The 23510-nt window shown below is 20.3% G+C and overlaps 3 protein-coding genes across 6 annotated transcripts; 1 reads left to right on the forward strand and 2 right to left on the reverse strand.

Annotated features, from left to right (window-relative positions):
* Positions 1–100: 100 nt before the first annotated feature.
* LOC725266 (oligosaccharyltransferase complex subunit ostc-A) lies at positions 101–1999 on the reverse strand. Its single transcript, XM_026440442.1, has 4 exons — positions 1777–1999; positions 778–851; positions 491–708; positions 101–179 (listed from the first exon to the last, which is right to left on the reverse strand). Exons 1-4 carry the CDS (start codon positions 1913–1915, stop codon positions 161–163), a joined length of 450 nt encoding a protein of 149 aa, XP_026296227.1. The 5' UTR covers positions 1916–1999; the 3' UTR covers positions 101–160.
* A 290-nt stretch (positions 2000–2289) lies between these two features.
* LOC551355 (integrator complex subunit 2) lies at positions 2290–7016 on the forward strand. The gene is made up of 5 exons (XM_623752.6): positions 2290–3223; positions 3324–5413; positions 5782–5986; positions 6072–6378; positions 6539–7016. Exons 1-5 carry the CDS (start codon positions 2940–2942, stop codon positions 6989–6991), a joined length of 3339 nt encoding a protein of 1112 aa, XP_623755.3. The 5' UTR covers positions 2290–2939; the 3' UTR covers positions 6992–7016.
* Positions 7017–13444: 6428 nt separating this feature from the next.
* On the reverse strand, positions 13445–23325 carry LOC100578947 (SUN domain-containing ossification factor). 4 transcript variants are annotated; one of them, XM_026440441.1, is made up of 8 exons: positions 22790–23325; positions 21134–21241; positions 20749–20838; positions 19844–20038; positions 19608–19723; positions 17569–18155; positions 15078–16993; positions 13445–14780 (listed from the first exon to the last, which is right to left on the reverse strand). In XM_026440441.1, the coding sequence occupies exons 6-8, from the start codon at positions 18119–18121 to the stop codon at positions 13494–13496; spliced, it is 3756 nt and encodes a 1251-aa protein (XP_026296226.1). In that variant the 5' UTR covers positions 18122–18155; positions 19608–19723; positions 19844–20038; positions 20749–20838; positions 21134–21241; positions 22790–23325; the 3' UTR covers positions 13445–13493. The 4 variants fall into 4 exon arrangements, with proteins under 4 accessions (XP_026296226.1, XP_026296224.1, XP_026296225.1 ...); XM_026440439.1 differs by having other exon boundaries at positions 19861–20038; positions 22790–23324; XM_026440440.1 differs by lacking the exon at positions 21134–21241 and having other exon boundaries at positions 19861–20038; positions 22790–22851.
* Positions 23326–23510: the final 185 nt, after the last annotated feature.

A 23510-nucleotide genomic window follows, 5' to 3' on the forward strand; every position in this document is an offset into this window, starting at 1 on the left:
ATTTATTTTTTTTTAAATATATTTGACAGAATTTTTTTATAATATTATTTATAAATCACATTTCTAATCCACATATTTAATACAAAATGTAATAGTTTTGATGAGTACAAAATATTGAGTTTTAAGCTCAATTTGCCATATTATTTTAAATCTATTAAATTTATGATTGCAGATATCCCCTGAAACAAAAAAATTATATATAAAATTATATATAAAATTTTAATTTAGCAAAATATCTACGAAAGTGTTAATTATATATGTAACAAAAAAAGTTGAAATCAAAGTTTTTCTTAAAATGATTAAAATCTAGTCTTTTTTTTATTTTTCTTATGTATTTATATTATATATGTATATTACAAAAAAGTATGTAAATAAGTCTCATTTAAATGTATAAAGAAATATAAAAAATGTATTTATAAATTAATTAATGTGTTATTTGTTCTTTTATAAATTACAATATATAATATATATATATATATATAAATCTTACGGTAGTTTCATTCTCATAAAAACCCAACAGGTAATAAATGAGACAATAACACTAATAAATCCAACACATATTAAAAGAATTCTATTAAGCTTAGGTGTTGATGGATTATGTGTTTGATCTAATACTATAAAACCAATTCCACCTAATGTAAAAAGGAAACTAGATGCCAATCCTTCCATAATATATTGCCCATTTACTCGATACGGCATAAATGCTACCTATAAAAAGTAAACAATATAACTTTTAAAAAATATTAATACAAAATTATCTCTAATTCACTTACTTACAGGTCTTGTATGGCCATGTTCATCTGTTGTTGAGCCTACACTAGGTGGTTCCACAATTACATCATATATTATACCTTTAAAAAATTTATTATCAAAATATAAATAATATTTATTGCATTCTATTAAAAGAATTTTAAAAAATTAGCTATATTCTTAACAAAACTTTAGAATATGAAATGCAATATGATATATTCAATCAATTCAGAGATTATAAAAAATATAAATAGAAATATAATATAATAAAAATATATAAATTATAAAATTATTTTGCAGAAAAGTGATTTTTTTTCAGAAATTTCATTTTAAACTTTTTTATAAATATTTTTAAAATAGTATTCATATTTATAGTATTGTAATTAACAATAAAATAATAAAATAATATTACATATACTAAAATATAATCTATCATACATCAATAGAAAAGAATGAAAAAAAAATTTTGACATATCATAACATATTATAATTATATCAACAAATTATTATATCAATTATTATATTATTATAATTATATCAATTTCTTTATGAATAATAGATTTGAATTGAATTAGATTTATTTTATTTGCCATAAAAATCATTTAAAATTAACTTTTTCTTACTTTTTTCAAAGTAAATAATCTCTTTTTTTTTTTTTATTCTTTTTAATATATATACATTATCATTTAGATTCATGAGAAGGTAATTTTTGACAAATTTATCAAAATTTATTAAAATATCAATATAAAATATAAATCAAATAAATATTTATAAATAAATATTATAAATATTTCTTCTATTAAATTTTGAAATAAATATAAATTAAGTGATTATTTTAATAACATTTTCGTAAGAGCAAACTTTAATTAACTTTTTAATTTTTAAATATTTTTAAAAAAATTTTTCACAAAATAATTTTTATAATTTTGTTGTTAAGATAGAAAAATTAATATATATCATATATATTTCATCTCCTGAGAGTTTGCTAAGAATGTTTCAAAAATTGTTATTCTATGCAATTCTAACCTCCAGTTACTAGAAAATATGATAAAAGTATAAATGAAAAAACTATCATAGCACTAGGTTTCACAAACCATGATGGCTTCTTTAATTTTAAGTTAGGTACTTCTAATGCTAAAAATGGTAAACGGTATATATATTCCATATTTAAATCAAAATTAAAATATTATATGCACTATAATCACTTCGCCTTTTAAAATAACATACTTCTACATTTATTAGGATATTTAATAGATGGCAGTTGTGATAATATTCTTTGTATTTTTCGTGCCAAATTATTATTATTATTATTGTTTAAATTGAATTTATTTTTTTATTTTAAAAATAAAAAATATAATAAGATTTAATAAAATAATATATAAGCATATTTTAAAAAAAAAAAATTTTTTAATTTTTTAATGTATTTTTATAGATTTCAATGTGCAAAATTCAAAAACAATAATCTTAATTGTCAGAATTGGAATACTTCAAAAATTATTTATATATTATATAAATTTGTAAATTTTTTCGAATTTTTGTTAGTTATGTTAATTAATTATAACATCATATTGGATTTTTACTTAATCTAATTGGAGGATAGAAATACTAGTATGCGATAAATTCAAATTATTTTTCTTTGTTAAAGAATGCAAATATTATTTTTTATTCAATTTAAATGTTAATTGCATATTAAATAAACTTAACATTTTTAGAATCTATTTGTTAATGTTTATGAAATGATATAGAAAAGTCTAAAATTTTTAGTACTTTAAAATAATCCAATAAAATTTAATCCATTATTTTTAAATTATATTCTATTATATATTATAATTTGAATTTAATTTCATAAATAAATAAGATTATATATATTAGTCAAAGAAATTCTGAGTAATTTTTCCATCTAATTCTGTACACACGTGGCGGTACGAATGGATGACAGATTATTACTTAACCTAATTGAAGTTGAATGAAGTAATATTTTTGGTCAATTTAAACTATTAATTCTATGAATTTAATAAATACTAAAAAATATTTTATTCACAATACAATTTTACTTATAAATATAGTTTTAATATAAATATATATATCGTGACAAATAAAAGTATAATTACATTAGTTCATAAATTTATTTTATAGTGTATAATTTTCACATTTAATCAATTTAAATCAATAACAAATAAATAATAATCATGCAAGAAAGTGCCCGTGTATCACCACGGGTTTTTACTGCAATACAAAATGTAGACATACCGGTTTTAGCTGTATGTTCTCATAAAGAAATACGACCAATTTTACCATGTTTAGTTCGAATGAGCCTTATATCTCCATTAGATGTAACAAAAGAATGTGTAGAACAAAGAAAACAGGTCTTGACAATATTATCTGGAATTGAATCAGTAAATTCAATAATTGCATTACTTTCAATTGACTTTCATGCATTAGAAACGGATGTTCGAAAAGAACAACAATTAAGGTTAGTTTCATTGTTGACATTTTTTAATTTTTCAGTATTGTTAAATATATCATAAATTATATAAAATATACTTACAAAAAAAATGTAATTTTTTTTTTAGACAAAAGATGGGAAGTTTACAAAGAGATAGTGTACTTACTCAGTCACTACAAAGTGGTCTTGCTTTGGAATTTGAACGCAGTGAGTCTACTAGAAGAATAAGATTAGTATTGAGTGAATTATTATATATAGCTTCTCAAGTACAAGAACAACAAAAAAATCAAGAATTTCAAATTAAACAATCTGATTTATTTGATAATGCAGTATATATGGAAGAAATTAGTTATGTGATTTGTGTTGCTTTATCAGAATTACCAACAGTATTATCAATATTGGATATAACAGAAACATTATTACATGTTAAATATGGTCCAGAAATAATTTGTTGGATAGTTGCTAATATTCCTGATAGTTTTTCTGAAGTTTGTGCACATTTAATAGCTAATGGGGAAAGGCAAGAAGAATCAGCATTAGGCAGAATTAGAACAATGGCTTTAACAATGCTGTGTCAAATGAATCCAAGTCAAGCATTAGCAGTAAGAGCCAAGTGTGTAGAACTTTGTAGAATGCCTGCTTTAGCAATAACATTAAGTTTGGAACATGAAAATATAAATAATACATTAGCAGAAAGTGATATAGTTGCTTTTGTATCAGGATTATTACTTGGTAGTGATCAACAAGTAAGAACATGGATTGCAATGTTTATTAGAAATGGTCAAAAACGTAAATGGGAATCTCATACAGCATTACAGTCTTTAAGAGAAGAATTACTTAAGCGATTACAAGCAATGACTTCTCAAAATGCGGGTCAATTACCAGAAAGTCAAGTTGTTCAAGCTAGTGCATTATTACGTCTTTATTGTGCATTAAGAGGCATTGGTGGTATTAAATTTCAAGATGATGAAGTAGCAATGATAGTGCAATTACTGACATCTCATCCTCCTCCATCACCAGCTGGTGTGAGATTTGTCTCTTTAGGTCTTTGTATGCTTATTGCATGTTCTTCTTTAATAGGTCATCATAATCTTGAAAAGCGAAGCATAGAATGGGTGCAATGGCTTGTACGAGAAGAAGCTTATTTTGAAAGTGCTAGTGGTGTAACAGCAAGTTTTGGAGAAATGTTACTTTTAATGGCAATACATTTTCATAGCAATCAATTATCAGCTATTTGTGAACTTGTATGTGCAACTTTAGGTATGAAAATACCAATTAGACCAAACAATTTAACTAGAATGAAGCAAATTTTTATGCAAGAAATATTTACTGAACAAGTTGTCACTTCTCATGCTGTAAAAGTACCAGTAACAGCCAATTTAAATGCTAACATTCCAGGATTTTTACCTGTTCATTGTATTCATCAGTTACTGAAGTCAAGAGCATTTGCTAAACATCGAGTACCTATAAAAAATTGGATTTATAAACAAATTTGTAATAGTGTTCCACCATTGCATCCAGTTCTTCCTGCTTTAGTTGAAGTATATGTTAATTCAATATTAGTAACAAATAATAAAACATCAGAACATACAAACAAACCAATTACTGAAGATGAAATTAGAAGAGTATTTCAAAATAGTATTTTTGGTGCAAATTTTGATTTTAAAAAGAATATTAACAATCTCCCTCAAACTGAAACAGATGGTATGGATATCGATATTTCAAAACCTTCTCTTACATCACAATTATTATTATTATATTATTTATTGCTGTATGAAGATGTCAGATTATCTAATATGCATACTTTTATATCACAAGATAGAAAAGTTAAATCATATTCAACTGAATTTTTATCTGAATTACCAATAAAATATTTACTTCAATTGGTTCAAAGAGATCAAATGAATTATGCTGGTTTATTTTCTCCTCTTCTTAGACTATTAGCTACACATTTTCCTCATCTCTCATTAGTAGATGATTGGCTTGATAATGAAATGATTAACATTGATTCTACAGTAACAAATTATGAAGATGTAAAAATTACTGATATCATGATTATTGAAACATTTTCTCATATTCAAACATGTCCTTCAAGAACAGGAAGACTTCTGAGACAATTAATGTTAATGAAACCAACTGATATTTGGCCACATGCTGAAGTTCTAATTCATTATTTTAAAGCAACTTTAAGTTCAAGAGTTCCTAGGTATATTCAAGGTAATAATTTATTTCTTTAAATAAAATATGAAAATTATTAATGCTTTGAAAGTAATTTCTTTTTCAAAATATCAAAAGTTAAAAAAATTTTTAATATATATTTAATATATATTATTTTAATTAATAGAATATTATTAATTTATTTTATTAATGCATAATATACAATTTATACTAGATTTAATATTTCTCTCTTTAATATTTTCTTATATTTAGCATAAAATAAAAATATAATATTTAATTTATAACAAAATAACAAAATAATATATTATTAATATTATTAATATTATTATTACTTTTTTATATGTGTATATATAAATATTATAATACATTATTAAACATATTTATAATAATAAATTAATTTGTTTCAGAATTATATAAACAAATATGGCTTAGACTAAATACAGTTTTACCAAGATGTTTATGGGTTTTATCGATAAATGCTTTATTAATAGAAAATTCTCTTGTAAAAAATGTTTTTTTAACACAAGAAAATATTGTATTAGATCCTTTACAAGTATTGAGATGTGATACAAGAGTTTTTAGATGTGCTCCAATTTTATCTGTTATTTTAAGGTAAAAAAAAAAAAAAAAAATTGAATAAGTTTTTAAGCATTTAATATTTAGTTAATATCATTACTTCACTAATAAATATTTTTAGAATATTACAAGCCGCATTAGCAGCCTCTCGATCTCAATTATCTAGACATATACAAGATAAACCATTAACAGAAAAAATTGGTCAGTTATCAAATGAAGCTGAAAGAGAAGATTTAAGAACAGCATTAGTGGCAGGTCAAGAAAGTGCAGCTGTTCAAATATTATTAGAAGCATGTTTAGAGACAGAAGAAGATAGAGAAACTCCTGGACAAATGTGGTCATTAAGAGAAATACAAAGTATAATCTGTTCATATTTACATCAAGTATTTATAGCAGATCCATCATTGGCTAAATTAGTCCATTTTCAAGTATGTATATTTAATGTATTTTTATTTTTTCTCATTAATAAATAAAATATATTTAATATTAATTGTTAATATGTTAATATTGTTATTATTATATATAAATTATGTATAAAATATAATTATATTTAAAATTTATTATAATATATCATTATAATGTTTATAGGGTTATCCAAGAGAATTGTTACCTATTACAGTTACTGGTATTCCTTCTATGCATATTTGTCTTGATTGGATTCCTGAATTATTGTCACAACCAGAACCAGAAAAGCAAATTTTTGCTGTGGATTTAGCTTCATATCTTGCAATTCAATATGCTTTACCAAAGGCTTTAAGTGTTTCTCGTTTAGCTATTAATACTTTGATAACACTTTTAGGAGTATTATCTGCTAAAGACAGAGTGATTTTATTTATGCCTGTATTACCAGCATTAACACGTATATGTTTAGCCTTTCCACCATTAGCTGAAGATACTACAGGGTTACTATTACAACTTGGAAGAGTTAATTCTGCACAAGCCGCTTTAGGGGATAAATCTGCAGATATTTTATGTCATGAAGTTAATGAGACCTTTTGTATGTTATTACAAAAAGCAATATTACAATCACAAGTATATTAAAATATATTTAATTTTTTTATAATAATTATGACTATTTAGTTTATTCTATTAACAGTTTATTCTATTTAGTGAAACATCAAATTAGTATTCAATAGTTTTTAAATATCATAAATGTCAATTTATTATTATATTATTATATTTTATAAAACTAAAATAGTACTTATTAAGTTTTTTTTTAATATTTCTTTATATATTTAAATAATTGTTCTACTGAATAATTATATATATACTATAATTCATAATTATTTAAATCATAGTTTTTAAAATAAAAAAAATGAAAAAATTAAATATACTATTAAAATTATTCATTAAGCCAAAATAAATGTAATTAATTTATGACATAATAAGCTATAAAATTAAAAAAATTTATTTGACTGATTATTTATTATTATTGAATGAAGTATTAATGAATTTATATATTATATATGAATTGATTCATATTATTAAATATGAATTTATTTATATATATAATAAATTTAATAATAAATTTATTTTTTGGACAAATTGTTACTTTAATAATATTTTCTTTCATGTATCTTTTTTATTTGTTTTCGTGTTTCTATTAAAGTAAAAAATTCTATTAAAGTAAAAAATGTATAGATAAAAAATCTATTATTAATTTAAAAAAATTAACTTTTATATGTGAATTGATATCTTAAAAAAAGAAATAATGATTTAATCTATATTATTTATGTTAAGTACAATAATACTTTTTGTATTGAACATGTCCTTTTTTTAATGATTTTAAATTAACTTAATTTTAAAACGATTTTATATTATTTTAATATCTTATACATATATTTGTAATTTCAAAAAGTTTTAAACTTTTGATTATAATTTATTATAGAATTAAGTTCTATTAATATATTTTTAAATTTTATTTAATAAAATTTGAGTTTTAGATTTAGATTATTTAATAATAGATAAATAGAAAAAATGTTCCTATGAGATCAAATTTAATTGCAAAATTACATATTAATTATAATGTATGATGTATATTGCATACAAAATATGTATAAAATTTGTATTTTTCATGTACCTATTTTTAGTCACTCACATTCACAAATATTTTTGTATAATTTTTACAAATAAATATATTTTTAAAAAATATGATGCTATTTAATAGTATCATTTTTAATATTCTTCTTATTTTCCATAATATTCATCTATTTAAAATAGAAAGTATTTTTCTTCTGTTAATTTTAAATTTAAATTCTAATTATATTTATTTTTAAATAATATATGTACAAAATAATATAACAATAAATAAAGATTATACAAGTTAATATTTAACATCAATTTAAATTATTTTTACTTTTAGTAAATTTTTATATTTTAAATAAAGATAATATATAAAATTAATAAAAACAAACCAAAATATGAATATTATAAAAAAAATATAAAAAATCAAATTATCTGAAATTCATATATTATATATATATGTACAAAAAAAATTATGAAAAAAAAAATTACAATAAATTACAGAATATAAAATAATTGGATAATAGAGAGAGAATAGATTAGAAAAATATTTTATAGAAATTATATTAGAAATTTCAAAGAGAAATTTACAAAAATATATATATATGAGAAGAGCGTATGAGAAGCATGTAGGTAGAAATTTTGAAAAGAAGACATTATTTTTTAAATTATGATATTGATTTATGTTTGTATATTAAATTTCAACTTAAAGTAATTATTAAAAAAAAATTAAAATATATACTTTTATATTATTTATAATTAAAAATTATTTGTCATTAAAAAATATAAAATTTTTTAATAATTTTTGGTAATGTATTCAGAACTATTTATGCAAAAAATTAATGAACTCAAAATATAGAAGTATATAGATTTTAAAGAAATTCGAAATATATCATAATGTACAATATCTGGATATAATTTTTATTTATAATTATTTACATTATTTACATGTTGAAAAACTTACGTGATGTAAAAATCAAATCCTTAAAATTTATTGAAATAAACTTTAAATTATTAAATTTAATAAAATTTAAATAAAATTTTATATTAAATTTAAATAAAATTTAATATAAAAAAAATTATTCTGATATTCAAAAATTTCTTATCTGCCCATTTTTATCTTTTTATTAAATATATGAATATAACGTAATATGAAATTTTATTATGCTTTTTTTTTTTCTCTTAATTATATGTATTATTTAATCAAATAAAAGTTTAATTAAGAAAATTTTAACTCATAAAATCAAGCATATAGATAACAATATTATTTGTAGATTATTTGTAGATTTCTGTGAAATGTTGGATTCATTAATCCAACATTTTTTACATTTTAAAAAATTCCTTTAAAAGAATTCTTATTTCTGATAGATTTAATATAATCAAGAAATACTATTGAAAAAATCTTATATCTACAAATAAATTCGTATAGTATGAATGACAATGAATTAAATGAAACATATATTTTCAATTAAAAATATCATCAAATGATTACGTCATTCCATTGTAACCGATCGATTGACGATTAAAAATATCGTACAAATCTGTTTTCATTTTTTTGATTCTTATTTTTATTATTGGATTCTTTATTTTTATATAGTGAATCTATATATTCATGTAAAAAAACTTTTAAGCATGTCAATTTAGAAATATAATATAATATAATAAATATAAGAAGCAATGCGATAGAAAATATGTAGCTCCAATTATTAGATTCTATTTCGATATATCTACTTTTTAAAATACAATCAATAGAATTCATATATTTCATTATTGAAAATCTCAAAAAAAAAAAAAAAAAAAAAAAAGATTAAAAAAAAAACGAATCATATGCATAACAATAATAAAGAACAGTTTACCCTCAAACAACACAGATTCTGTTACACGCGAATATTTTTTGACAAATTTTAGAATCATCATACATCTATAAATTGCATTTCACACACACATATATTTTCCAATTGAATCCATTTATACATGCATACATACATATAAATATATTATCTATATATATATATATTTTTTATATCTAATCTTTTCTAATTAATTTTCTAATTAATTTTTCAAACTTATTTTATTGTAAAAATATACATTGACACAAATATATAATGACATATATACATACATAGTATGTATAAAAAATAATAATAAAACTTATATTCAATAATAAATTGTACAGTTAAGATCTTGAAGATGAAAAATTTTATATAAAATATCAATTATGTAGAAACTTGACATTCTTAACCTCCATGTTGTTTGAGGGCTATCTGTACATCAAAAGCAAATAAAATGGAGCTATAATAAATAATGTGATCGATTTTATAGCATTGGAGCAATCACAGTGTTATTCAGTGTTAACTATAAATGAAAATATTAGGAAATATTAGGAATAATTCTTAACAATATATAACATTTAAAGCAAGTTTAGAAATATAAAATTTAGTATATTCCAAACAATATATATGCAATATATATATTATGAAGAAATTTTATATATCAATTCACAATTTTCAATTCTGATTTGAAAAAGTATTTGAATTTATAATATAAAAAAATCAGCTCCAACGATCTTGATTTGCATATAACATATATAAGGAAAATAATCCGATTTTCAGTATTGTGAAAACAATCTAATTAATGTTTAAAACTTTAAATATCGATATTTATTAAAATATTATTTTAACAATATTTTTAATAATATTAATTAATTAATAATAAAAATTTTGATAACTATTTACAAAATAATCACATTTTCTAATTTCAATGAGATGTTTTTTGAAAATAACATTCTAAATAATTTTTCATCATTTATATAATCATCTTACTTTAAGATAAGATAAACAAACAAAAGATTTTTAATACTATATATAATACTCTATATTTATATAATATTATTTTTTTTTAACCGATTTCAAATTAAATTGAAGTTACATTTCAATTTACAACATTTGAAAGATGTCATAATCAATTTTATTCATTTTTATTTTATTTCAATAAATATAAATATATATTGGATTTTGTATTTTTAAAATTTTTTAAATTAAATTAATTAATTAAATTTTTTCACAATCTATAAAGAACAATTTTTTAATAAATTGATAATTAATTTTTAGGAAGAATTTTTAAGCAACATAAAAAAAAATTTAAAAAAGATAACAAAGATAGAAAAAAAAAGTGAAGAAGAAAATGAAAATGGAAAAATAAATAAAAGAAAGAGAAAAATAAGAGGAACAAGATAAAGATAAATTAAAAAATGAAAGAAAAAAGAATAGAAACATAATGAATATATGATACATTCTTAGATCTAATTTAATTTAAAATAAAATTAAATTTAAAGAAAACTATAAAAAAAAATGTACAATAGCATTAAGAGAAGTATATAAGTTAAAGAAATTAAGATTAAAATAATAGAATAAAAGAATATATGTATAAATAAGAAAAAGATAAGTGCACCTAGAAGAAGAAGTAAAAGACACAAATTTACAAAAGAACTAAAGAATAAATAAAAAAATGATTTTTCTTTTGAATTATTAAAACTTTTTGTTAACAATTTTCTAATAAATAACAATCAATAGTTAAAATTTTTTGAAAATTATTCAGAATTGTTATTTCTTTCAGATAGTTCAAATTATTAGAAAGTTAGAGCTGACTTCAATCTAGACTATATAAGTACCAAATGTTTTTAAAAGATGTCCTAAATATGACTACATCAATACATATTATCTCGTAATAATATATCTAATTTACGATCTCAATATATGTCTTGCATTTATTATACTATTTACAGAATTGAACTACAATTCGCGAGAATGCGCCGAAATACATTCATGTATACGAACGCACATAACAATGAAACAAATTAATTTTTATGGACACATATAATTATATTGCAGAAAAATTGTTCATGTGAATATGTATGAATCGTTTAGAATAACAGATTACTATTTCAATGGATATGTAGATATTCACACAGACAATAAAACAAATAAATTCTTATGAGGGAAATTATACGAATATATGCGAATTTTTTATCAAATGCACGAATTTAAAAGAATACGCATTTAAAAAATCTCTCGTTAAAATTTTTATTAAGAATGAATTATGTATCATAAATATATTCAATTAAGATCTACTAAATGAAAAATGTTTTCTAAGTATTTTAAATTAAGAAATACATAGCAAAAATGACTTTTATACAATTTTAATCATGAATTGTTAATTCACTCAATTTTATAATTAAATATAATAATGTTTCTGTAATATAATCACACATATATATAATGTATATAACTAATAATGTATAATAATATATTATAAATATCTTCATAAAGAATATTTAAATTTATTGAATAAAAATTAAAATTGTTACATGAAAATTGACAAAAGTCATTTTTGTTATGAATTTTTCAATCATCAAACATTCTATTCTGAGAAGTTAAGAAAAGTATCATAATGCATTTATAAGTACTTAAAATTAGAGTTCTATGGGATTCCGATTGGAATGAAAAAATTGGATGAGCCTAAACAAAATTTCGAAATTTTTATATTGTTATTATTCCAAAAAATTCTAAATATGAAAAATATGAAAGTTTTGAAATCTCATCTGCTCGCATCCAAATTAGTCTATAATTTCGGAATTCCTTTAATTTTTAAATATATCTTTAATTTTAAATATTTATAAATTTTTCAATTATGTTAATATAACAAGATTTTGATGACAAAAAAATCTATGCAAAAAATAAATCCTTATGAATTTTTAATCTTTTTTTTTCAGAAAAAAATTTCAAAACTTTCAAAAATTCCGAATAAATATTAAGATTCCCATATTCCTCTTAAAATTTTTTGATTTTCATGCATTAGACTTAATTTTCCAATTTGTAGCATGAAAAACGAGCGAAAAATCAAATTCGTTTTATTGATTAGCATATCGTAAATTTGTGCATCATTTAAACATAACTATTTTTTTAGAATTTTTAACTATTTGCATAAGAATTTATTTGTTTGATTGTTCGCGCGTATAAAAATAAATACATATCTACTAAAATAGTACCTTGTTTCAGAAGAGCAACTCGTGCGAATTTATATCCATTGTAACCATATAGACATTCTCTGTAGATAACTTATACAATGATATAATTATAAATATACAACGTTTCTGAAGATAATCCGCGATCAATTAGTAAAGGTCTATAACATATGGATACAGAATATATATATATATATATATATATATATATATGCTGAAAGTCTGTTCATGGATATTGTATATTGTTATATTGTATTTAGATGATACTAAAATTATACAAAACTTCACTAACTAACCGCGATCTATCTGCAGATATCTAAAATCCTTATATGAAGGTATATGTTTACAGACAATGTCTGTAAATCTATACACACCTTACATGACGTCATACGAGCAAAGCATTCAAACCAAGCATATTGTATGCTTTAATAAGAGTCATAAGTTTCAATATTTTCAAGTTATTCTTTCAACCAACTATCATTGGCAAACCTATTTTAATCAAAAAAATTTTCTCACCATTTTCCTAAAACTAGTATTTTTTTTTTCCTTTTTTTTTGATATTGATGTTACACTACTACTTCTAGATTCATCACTTTGATTCATTAATAAACCATTACTGCTTGTCTCAATATCAGGATCAATATTTTCTGAAGATGGTTTTGAAGAAATAACACTTACTTGTACAGTATTATCATTAGAATCACCTGAATTTTTATTCCATTCTTCATTCATATCATTTGAATAAGATTTTCTTTTCTTTCTTGTACTTAAAGCAGTTTTCATAAAAGAAGATGTTACACTTAAGCTTGTATCCTTTAATATGCCACTAATATTTAAAGGATCTTCAGATTTTTCAATGGCAGTTTGCTCAGTATAATGAACTTTTTCTGGAAAAACATTTGATGACAATAAATTTGATTCATTTGAATTTTTAACATATGAACTACTTAATTCAGAATTTTGAATAGAATCTATTTTGGAATTATTAGTGCATAACATCATATTACACCCTGTTTTGTGAACATCATTGAACCACTCAATCGTATTTTCCGGAATCCAATTAAATTTTTCACAAATTTGTTTTTGAGAATCATTTGAATGTAATACTTCAATAGAGGAAACAATTTCTGGTGTTATGTTCATTTCATGTGTAACATCTATTTGATTTCTATATTGTGTAATTGGATACATGTTGATATCATTATTTATATTTGTTTGATTACTAATTGATGTGGTTGTTTTTTTACGTTTCTTTTTTTTTTCCTTTTTTATTTCATGAGATTTATCAATAATCATTAATTCACGATATGTACCCGTAATATTAGAAGCTATTTCGCTTGGTCTTCGCTTTTTTGTTTTTTTCATATGTGAATTAAAATTCTCTGCACTTTTACGACGCATTGAATCTTTTTCTGATTGTCGTTTCACTTTTACTTCAGCTTTTTTATGGTTACTTCCCCAACAATAAATCAAAATTAAATATATCACAAGAACTTCTGAACATATTAACAACATATGTTGACCTATCATAGAAATTTTTCCACGCCAACTTTCACGATCATATAAAAGATCTTTTATTGAATTAGAAAGATTAACGACTTTTTCTTTTAAAATAGCAATTTCTTCTATTCTCTTTGTTTCACGTTCATCTCTTTTTCGTGTTTCTTCATTCATTGCTGAAACTGTGCGTTCAAAAGATCTTTGCATTTCTTCAACTTGCTTCTTATATCGACGACTTAATTCTTCTAAGTACTGTCCACTTAAAGACATATTAATCTCTAATGCCTAATAAAAATAATAATATTATTAAAACCTATTTTATATATTATATATATTATGTTATTTTAATATATATTATGTATATATATATATGTATATATATATATATATATATATATTATGTATATATAATATATATATACATAATATATATTATATATATATTATAAGACATATAAAACAAATGTTATATTTTTATCATAAAAAATACAGATATAAAAATTTAAAAAATTATATAAAATTATATTTATTATATATTATATGATAAAAAAAATATTATTTATATAATAAATAATTATATACCTTGATTCTATTAGATAATCTTAAAAAAACAGATTCTTTTTGTGGCTGTGTCACTGAAGTACTTGCAGTAGGACCATTTTGAATATGTGTCGCTTCTCCTTCTAAATCTTTTAGATCAGATAATAAATTATCAAACATTAAAGAATCTTGAGAAGGTAACTTAATTTCTTGATCTGAAATTTCTACTTGTTCTTGTTTTCCTTCTTGTTCCAGATATTCTTTCTCCACTTTATTTGGTATATTAGCGAATTCCAAAGATTCTATATCTGATATCATATCATCATTTGCAAATTCATTGCTATCAGTAGTAGTTATTGAAACAGAAACAGTTGTTTGAGGTGAATTTTCAATAGAAATACTAGGAGTTGTAAATGGCTCTTCAGAAGCCTTTAAAATTGAACGTTGATCAACATTTAAAGATACAGGAACAGTTGTTAATACTTCAGCTTGAATAGTTTCCTCAATTTCTAAAATTGATATTGATGTTTCATTTTTGATTTCTTCTTTTCCAAAAGTTTTAGTAGGTTTTATTTGTGAAGCTATACTTTTAAAACTAGATGAAATTTCAACAGGTGTGCTGATGAATTTGCTAGTTTTTATAGATAGTTCTTGAGTATCTTTTTTAAGCTCCTGAGAAGATGTATATATATTTGAATTAGAAGTATGTGTTGCTGTATAATGAAATGATTTAACTGTATTACTATTGGAATCTTCTTTATCTTTATCTGATATATCTTCCTTAATAATTTCTTTAAAATTATCAAATTGTATTTCATGGCTTGCATTCATTACCATTTTACATTCTTTTATTGCTAATATATTACAAAGTGCCGTGATATATTCAGATTTAAGTATAGACGTTATAAATGTTAATTGAAAATGCAAATTTGAATTAAACATTTCATCAAATTTGTCATATTTTTCTGTTTTTTTTACATTTTCATTTTTTTCTTTTATTTCTTTCTTTGCAAAGGTTTTAAATTCTACACCATGAATTTTACAAAGTCCATTTTGTCTTAAAGTTCTATTCACAAGATCAATTTTAAGTAATTCATTTAACTGTTTTTCCTTACAACTAATTAATTGAAAAACTTTTGCAAATTTTTTATCTGAACAATGATCACAAAGAATAGTATATCTTGGTGTAGTACAACTAACAAAAGAGTTTTCAAGAATATTACCACTATCTATACTTTGTTGAATTTTTGTAATGTTATTACAAGTCAAATCACTAGATTTTACTAATACTTCAGCTGCCTTCTTCATAATACTTAATACAGCATCTCTAGCACTCCCAAACAAATTTCTTGGTGGTTCACCATTTTCAACATCCAAAACTTCTTCTTCATCACTATCTTCTTCATCATCTACATTTATATGCGTTTCTCTCGGAATTTGATTCTCTGTTTCTGTTTCAAGAACTTCAAATTCACTAGTACCATAAGCGCGAAATAAAGAAATAGGACAAAAATGTTCAGATCCATAATAAGTTTGAAGTTCCACTTTTATAAATTTTCCAAAAAGATGTGGTTGTAAAGCAAAATTTTGGATATCTTTTACATTTTTTGCAGTAAATTGACCAACTGGACTCCAATCTCTAGTAGGAAAACGATCACTTATATAAACTGAAAAATCTTTTGGTGATGAACTGAAAAGCTCAAAATTGGCTAATTCAATTTTCTTGGCTTGAATTGCTTCACAAAGTTCTACCACGAACCATATACGTGATGTACATGTATTAAGCATATATTCATCTCTAGTGGAAACTAAAACGCTTCTAACGCTTCGCGCTTCTGGATTTGCAGCTACAATTTTTGCACCACAATCTGGAGAAGCATAGTTTTTAGAACGAATTTTCATTCCACCAATTCCTCGTGTTGATGCTCCTGAATTCTGAACAGATACATTTGGATGTGCTATAAAAAATATAAGTATTTATAATTAAGTGAATTTATAATTAACAAAAAATTAAATCAAAAATATTGTAGACATTCAAAATAATAAAATAAATATATATGAAATAGTTAATATAATTAAAAATCAAATCAATACTGATAATATTATCAATGAAAAATAACATTTTTATTATATCAAATAGCAAAATTTAATATAAGAAATTTTTTTTTATAAACAATAAAATATGATTTAAAAATATCAAATTTTATATTTTTAAAATATATATATATTTTTAAACATATTTGAAAAAAAAATAAAAATTTCAAATAGAATTGTGAATTAGATATGCAAAATGAGTAAAAAAAATTTGCAATTTTTTTGCAAAGAAGAAGTTATTTTTATAAGTAATATTATATATATATAATAAAAAAAAATATTTATTTGAAATTTTATTGAACTTTAGAAAAATATATTTATTGATTTTTATTAAAATATTTCAATACAAATGTTATAAAAATAAGAAAAATTGTACTAATTTTATATTTTTTAATAATAATATTCAATAATAATTATTGAATTTATAAATGGTATTTACTTTTTTTCCTTTCAGCTTCTTCTAATCTTTTTTGTGTCCATTCACTAAAGGATGGAATATCTTCATGTGGATTTGAAGATCCTACAGATGCAATTCCTTCACCAAAAACAACTGCAGCAGTTTCATCTCTATTATCTCCTACTAATCGGGCTTTAGCATCAGTATCACTTAATTCTGGAGTTGTTGTCATTTTATTGCAAATTTTAGAAATTTCATCTTTAGTAGGAAGTACTTTAATACTATCTTCAACTTTTGAGTCTGATCCATCAGTAACAATAGGTGTTTGTTCAGCTCTTACTACTACTACTACTTCAGGTGTTTCTTCTTCCCTAACTGAATTTGTCAATAATAAAGATTCTATGTTGAGACTATTTGTTTCATTAGGTTTTTCAGTAATTTCATTAATAATAGGTGGTGCTTGTATACTAGATAGAATTTCTTCTTGTTCTTTTTCTATTTTTTGTTCTATATTTTTTAATTTCTTGTTTTTTGAAAACTCAGGATTAAGATTTGATTCTGTTAAACTTTGTGATTCTGTTACAGTTGTATTCATCAAAGTTAAAATTGTTTGTTCATGTTCAGAAATTCTGTAACAGAGAAAACTAAATGTATAAATATCTTTGATAATTTGTAAAACTTTTTTTACGCAAAATAATTAATTTACGAAATAGTTAATAATATAAGTATTCAAAATAAATTTTTATTTTAAAAAAATCATTAATTAAATTTTTTTATTTAATATAAAAAATTTTAAAACTTTCATATTAATATGACTTAAAATCTTTATCAAATTTATTTATATTTAATAGTTTAAGAGATGTTTAAAATAATACAATATCTTTTTTTATTGTTTGAACTAAAACATATCAAAAATGTTATATTTTTAATCATTTAATTTTTTTCTTAATTAGCAGTAATATTTTTATCATAAAACTAGTTGAAGATTATTATAATTATTATTCTTTTCTATACAATAAAATTTTATAATATATTTATAATTTATCAAATAAATAGCATATTTGCATTTTTTCTATCTAGATTTTTCTTTTTTTTTTTTTATCTTCTTCATTTCAATTTATTCACTTAATCACAAACATTATTATTATCTTATCAATTATTATCTTATCTTTTGTCTTAATTCTCAGATACAAATCATTAATTATTGTTTGTACTTTTTTCAATTGTAATTTTAATAAGACTATTATAAAATCAAATATTTTATATATTATTACAATCATGTTGTAATATTTTTTAAATTATTCTCATTGTTTCAGTATTTTTATGTGTAATATATTGAATAAATTGTATATATATATATATTGTATGTATATATATATATATATATATATATATATATATATATATAAGGAATTGTATATATATATAAGGATTTTTTCAAATTAATTATGATTTTAATAGTCTCACATAGATATCATATAAAAATAATATTCATATAAAAATAAAAATTTTTTAAATGCAAATATTATTTTAGTAAAGTGCGTAGAAATTAAAGCCAATACATATATATTTCTTAAAGATTTATTTATTTTTCACTTATTGTACAGAATATTGAAAACATTCTACAAGAATATATATAAATATAAATAATAATAAATACAAATAATAAATTTTTTTCTTTATCATAATTAATTAAAAGATTTAAATATTTTAAATTTTTATTTTATCATTTTATTTCTTAATTTTTTAATTTAATAATTATAAAGTTTGAATTGAAACTCTAATAAGAAAAACTTTTAAAATATATATAGAATTTTATACATTGAATACATATAAGTTCTAATAGAAAATTTAAATATATATTTCAATAATTATATTTTAAAAAATTCTAAATAAAAATTAACAATCATTAAGATCTTAAACATATAAAATGATGTTTTTTGTTTGTAAACAATTCATATTTAAAGATCAGAAACAATATAATATAAAATAAACTTAAAATAATATAAAAATAAACTTTCTTTGTGTAATTAAATATAATAAGATCTTTTTATATAATATTGATAAATATAAAAACTTACTTGGCTTGAGTAAAACTTTCCACTACAATATCTGTATCTTTATAAGAATTCTCTTTTTTTCCTGCTTCACCATTTATGATAGGTTCAAAGCTTGTAGATTCTTCAATATATTTTTCCTAAATTTTTAAATATATATTAAATATTTTTACATAGATATATATTTTACAAATAAAAATTAATATAATAGTTTTTAATAATATTTAATATTTTAATATTTTATTATATTTATAACATACTTTATTTTAATCCTTACTTCTAATTTGTGTAGATCATATAGTTCAGTAATTGGTATAGTTGTATCTAAATCATCAACTTCCATATTGTTTGTTAACTCCGTATTATTATCAGTCTCAGATGTTTCATTTGTTTTAAAAGAAGAGTAATAACTGGTTTGTGCATTTTCAGAAGCTACTATGATAAATAAAAGTGCACTGTAAATAAAAAAGTACTAAATAGTAAAAAGGACAAGCTTTAAATTAATTTGAAAAAATGTATTTTCCTTATTTTGTTTTAAAAAATAAAATAAAATGATTTTTAAAACAAAGATAAATATATAATAATCTAAATGTAATAATAAATATCATAATTTAAAATTTTATAAAACTTTTAAAAAATTATTTTTATATAAAAGTAATAAAAAGCATAAATTGTTCAACATATTTAAAAAATTTGCATTTATTTTGTATAATGTAATAATAAACTATATTTAAAAAAAGAAATAAAAATTTAAAAATATATATTATGAAATAAATTTAACTTATATTTTTATAAATAATTTATATAGCATCAACTGTATTAATGTTGTATTAATGTAAAGGATCAGGATGAGATGAAAATCATAATATAAGTAAATCAAAATTAAGTAAAAAAACCTATTTTTTACATAAAGAATTAAGTAAAAAATTTATGAAATTTTATTTTCTAAGGCTTCATTTCCAAAAAAATAGATTTTAAAAATTTATCAATTATATGATTTATAAACATATAGCAATGAATCATGTTCTGTATTAAAAAAAATACTTTTATTAATGAGAAAACTATTTAATTTAACAAAATAGAGTACTATTATAATTTAATAAATCAATTATAAGTTTCTGAGATTAAAATTATTTGTGTTAAATCAATCGCGTTGGTACAGTACCTTCTAATCGCCACATTTTAATCCCTTGATTTTCACTTATGAGAGCATATCAAACAGCAGGTATAAAAAGATGTTGAAAATATTATACAACTGAAACAAAAAATCATGCAAGAATTTGAAAAATTAAAAAGCGAAAACATATTAGAATCCATTAGTTCTTCTTTAATTTAAAATATTGAATTATATATGCAACAACAGGGATAACATTTCCAACAATAAAAATAATAAAAACACAAACAAATAATTTGCAAAAACCTGTTGTATCATTGAATTATATTAGTATCAACATTTATAATAACATGGATAATAAAATATTTATTATCAATAAAGAATTATTATAGCCAACTCATATTCAATCACAAATAATATAAAGAAATACTCTTACTATAGATTATTGAGAAGAAGTCCTCTGAAAGGAATGCAGGTTTCAATGGATATTTGTGATAAAGGGAATACAATCATAATAAAATAGGCATAGATATTGGCCTCATATCTACAAACAAAATCATAATAGCATCTCATGTAGGTGAATAAGAAGGGAGCTGAATATTTCTCAGCAATATATTTACTTACATGTATATAATATATATCTGATAAATTATCAAAATCAATTTTCTTGGAAATAAAGCTTTATACAAAAATTTCATGATAAATTTTTTACTTATTTTTTACAAAGAATTATTCCCTATTCAATATATTATTTTTATTTCATTTTTTATTCATTTTTTATGATAAATTTATTGTATTAAATATTTTAACATATGGATTAATAAAATAAAAGAAAAAAAAAGATATATATATAATTAATATTAATATTATTATATATTTATAATTAATATTAATATTATTATATATTTATAATTAATATTAATATTATTATATATTTATAATTAATATTAATATTATTATATATTTATAATTAATATTAATATTACTTTTATACGAGATAATTTATCCAAAATTGAAATATATAATATTCTTCTTGTTTCATTTAATTAATTAAAATCTTGATAATTTTATTTATAGAATAAATCAGAATAAATCAAAATGAAAAATAATATCTTAATAATATTAAGTTTTTTATTTTCATATTTTTGATATGATTTTTTATTTTTCTATAATTTAATAAAAATAATAATAGAATAATAATTATTTCTTATACCTACTATATATATATATATATATATATATATTATTTTTATATTATATATATTAATATAAAAACTATACAAAATGCCAAACATCATAAATGTAAATAAATTATCTATTTTGTTTTTTAGAAAATTTAAAAAAAAAATTATATTATATTACAAAATACAAAATGAATTAATATTATATTACAAAAATAATTTTTTTAAAATCAATATCTTATTTTTTTTTCTATTTTGTAATATAAAAATATGTAAATTTTATTTTAAAACAATAAATAATTTGAAATTATAAATATTATATATAATTTTTAGAAAGATAATTTTATTATTTATAAAGATAATTTTATTATAATATTATACAATATATTTTTAATAATTATTTTTTTCAAAAAAACATAATATAAATAAAATTAATCTTTCCTTATATAAACTATTCTAAAATATTTTTATCAAATTTCATTTTGCATAATTTAATATACTTTTTATATTTAACTTTATGACATCATAAAAGAATATTTGCAGTAATTTCATATAACATTTATTTTTAATTTATTTATAAATTATTTGTATATAGTTTGTTAAAAAAAATTTAACATATTTTTTTTATCTTTAAATTAAATATTTTTATATTAAAATATTAAAGGAAGAAATTAAAATATCTTAATGAAAAAACAAAAAGTATGTAATCAAAATATAACTTAGCAAAAAATATGTTATATTTCAAATATTCATTTTAAATTTTTTTTATATATAAAAATAAAAAACAATTAATTAATATTATAAAAATACAAAGAATATAAATAATTATTTTTATTAAAAATTTTCATTTTTCATAATTTGATTACACATGTATGTAAATTGTTCATGAGAAAAAAAGACAAAATACTTACCTGGAAGCAACTGATATAAAAAGTAATATCTGATACACGTACGTAATATAAATCTTCATTTCTTTAAATGCTTACATTACTCTTCTCATCAAAAATTTTACTGTCAATAAATGGATATTTTTATAAATGTACAAATGTATCATCACTTTACCACTATACTATCGTCACTACCGCCGTTACTACCGCTACCGCTATTATCACCGCTTCTATCACCATGTTCATAACCCCTTTTATAACCATTACTAGTATAACAATTATTACGCACCAAAAATCTGACGTGGTACAATTAAGATGGTTCCAATATAAAAAAGATTAAACTATCCATAAATTTATTACATATCGTCTACCGTATTATATTAAAAACCATTTTAAACGAAATATCACGTAACAAATAATATGATTTTGTAGGAAAAATGTACATTTTATGTATATCTTTTTATATATAACGAAACCAGCTGATTCCAGTAACGCATGCGTTATAGGCATCTTATCAATAACTTTATTTAATAATCTTTTACAATATCATATTTGGACAATTATTGGATTATTGGACAACTAAATAATTAATATTTTTTTAATATCAACAATAAAAAATCAAATAAATATTTTTTTAAATTTTTTAAGTATAAAAATTAAAATTAATTTGTTTTTATAATATTTTTTATATTTTTGTATTTTGAAATTTTTCTATATATATATTTTAAATAATTTAAATATTTAT

This window comes from Apis mellifera, linkage group LG4, assembly GCF_003254395.2.
Source record: "Apis mellifera strain DH4 linkage group LG4, Amel_HAv3.1, whole genome shotgun sequence".
In the NCBI taxonomy this organism is placed as follows: domain Eukaryota; kingdom Metazoa; phylum Arthropoda; class Insecta; order Hymenoptera; family Apidae; genus Apis; species Apis mellifera.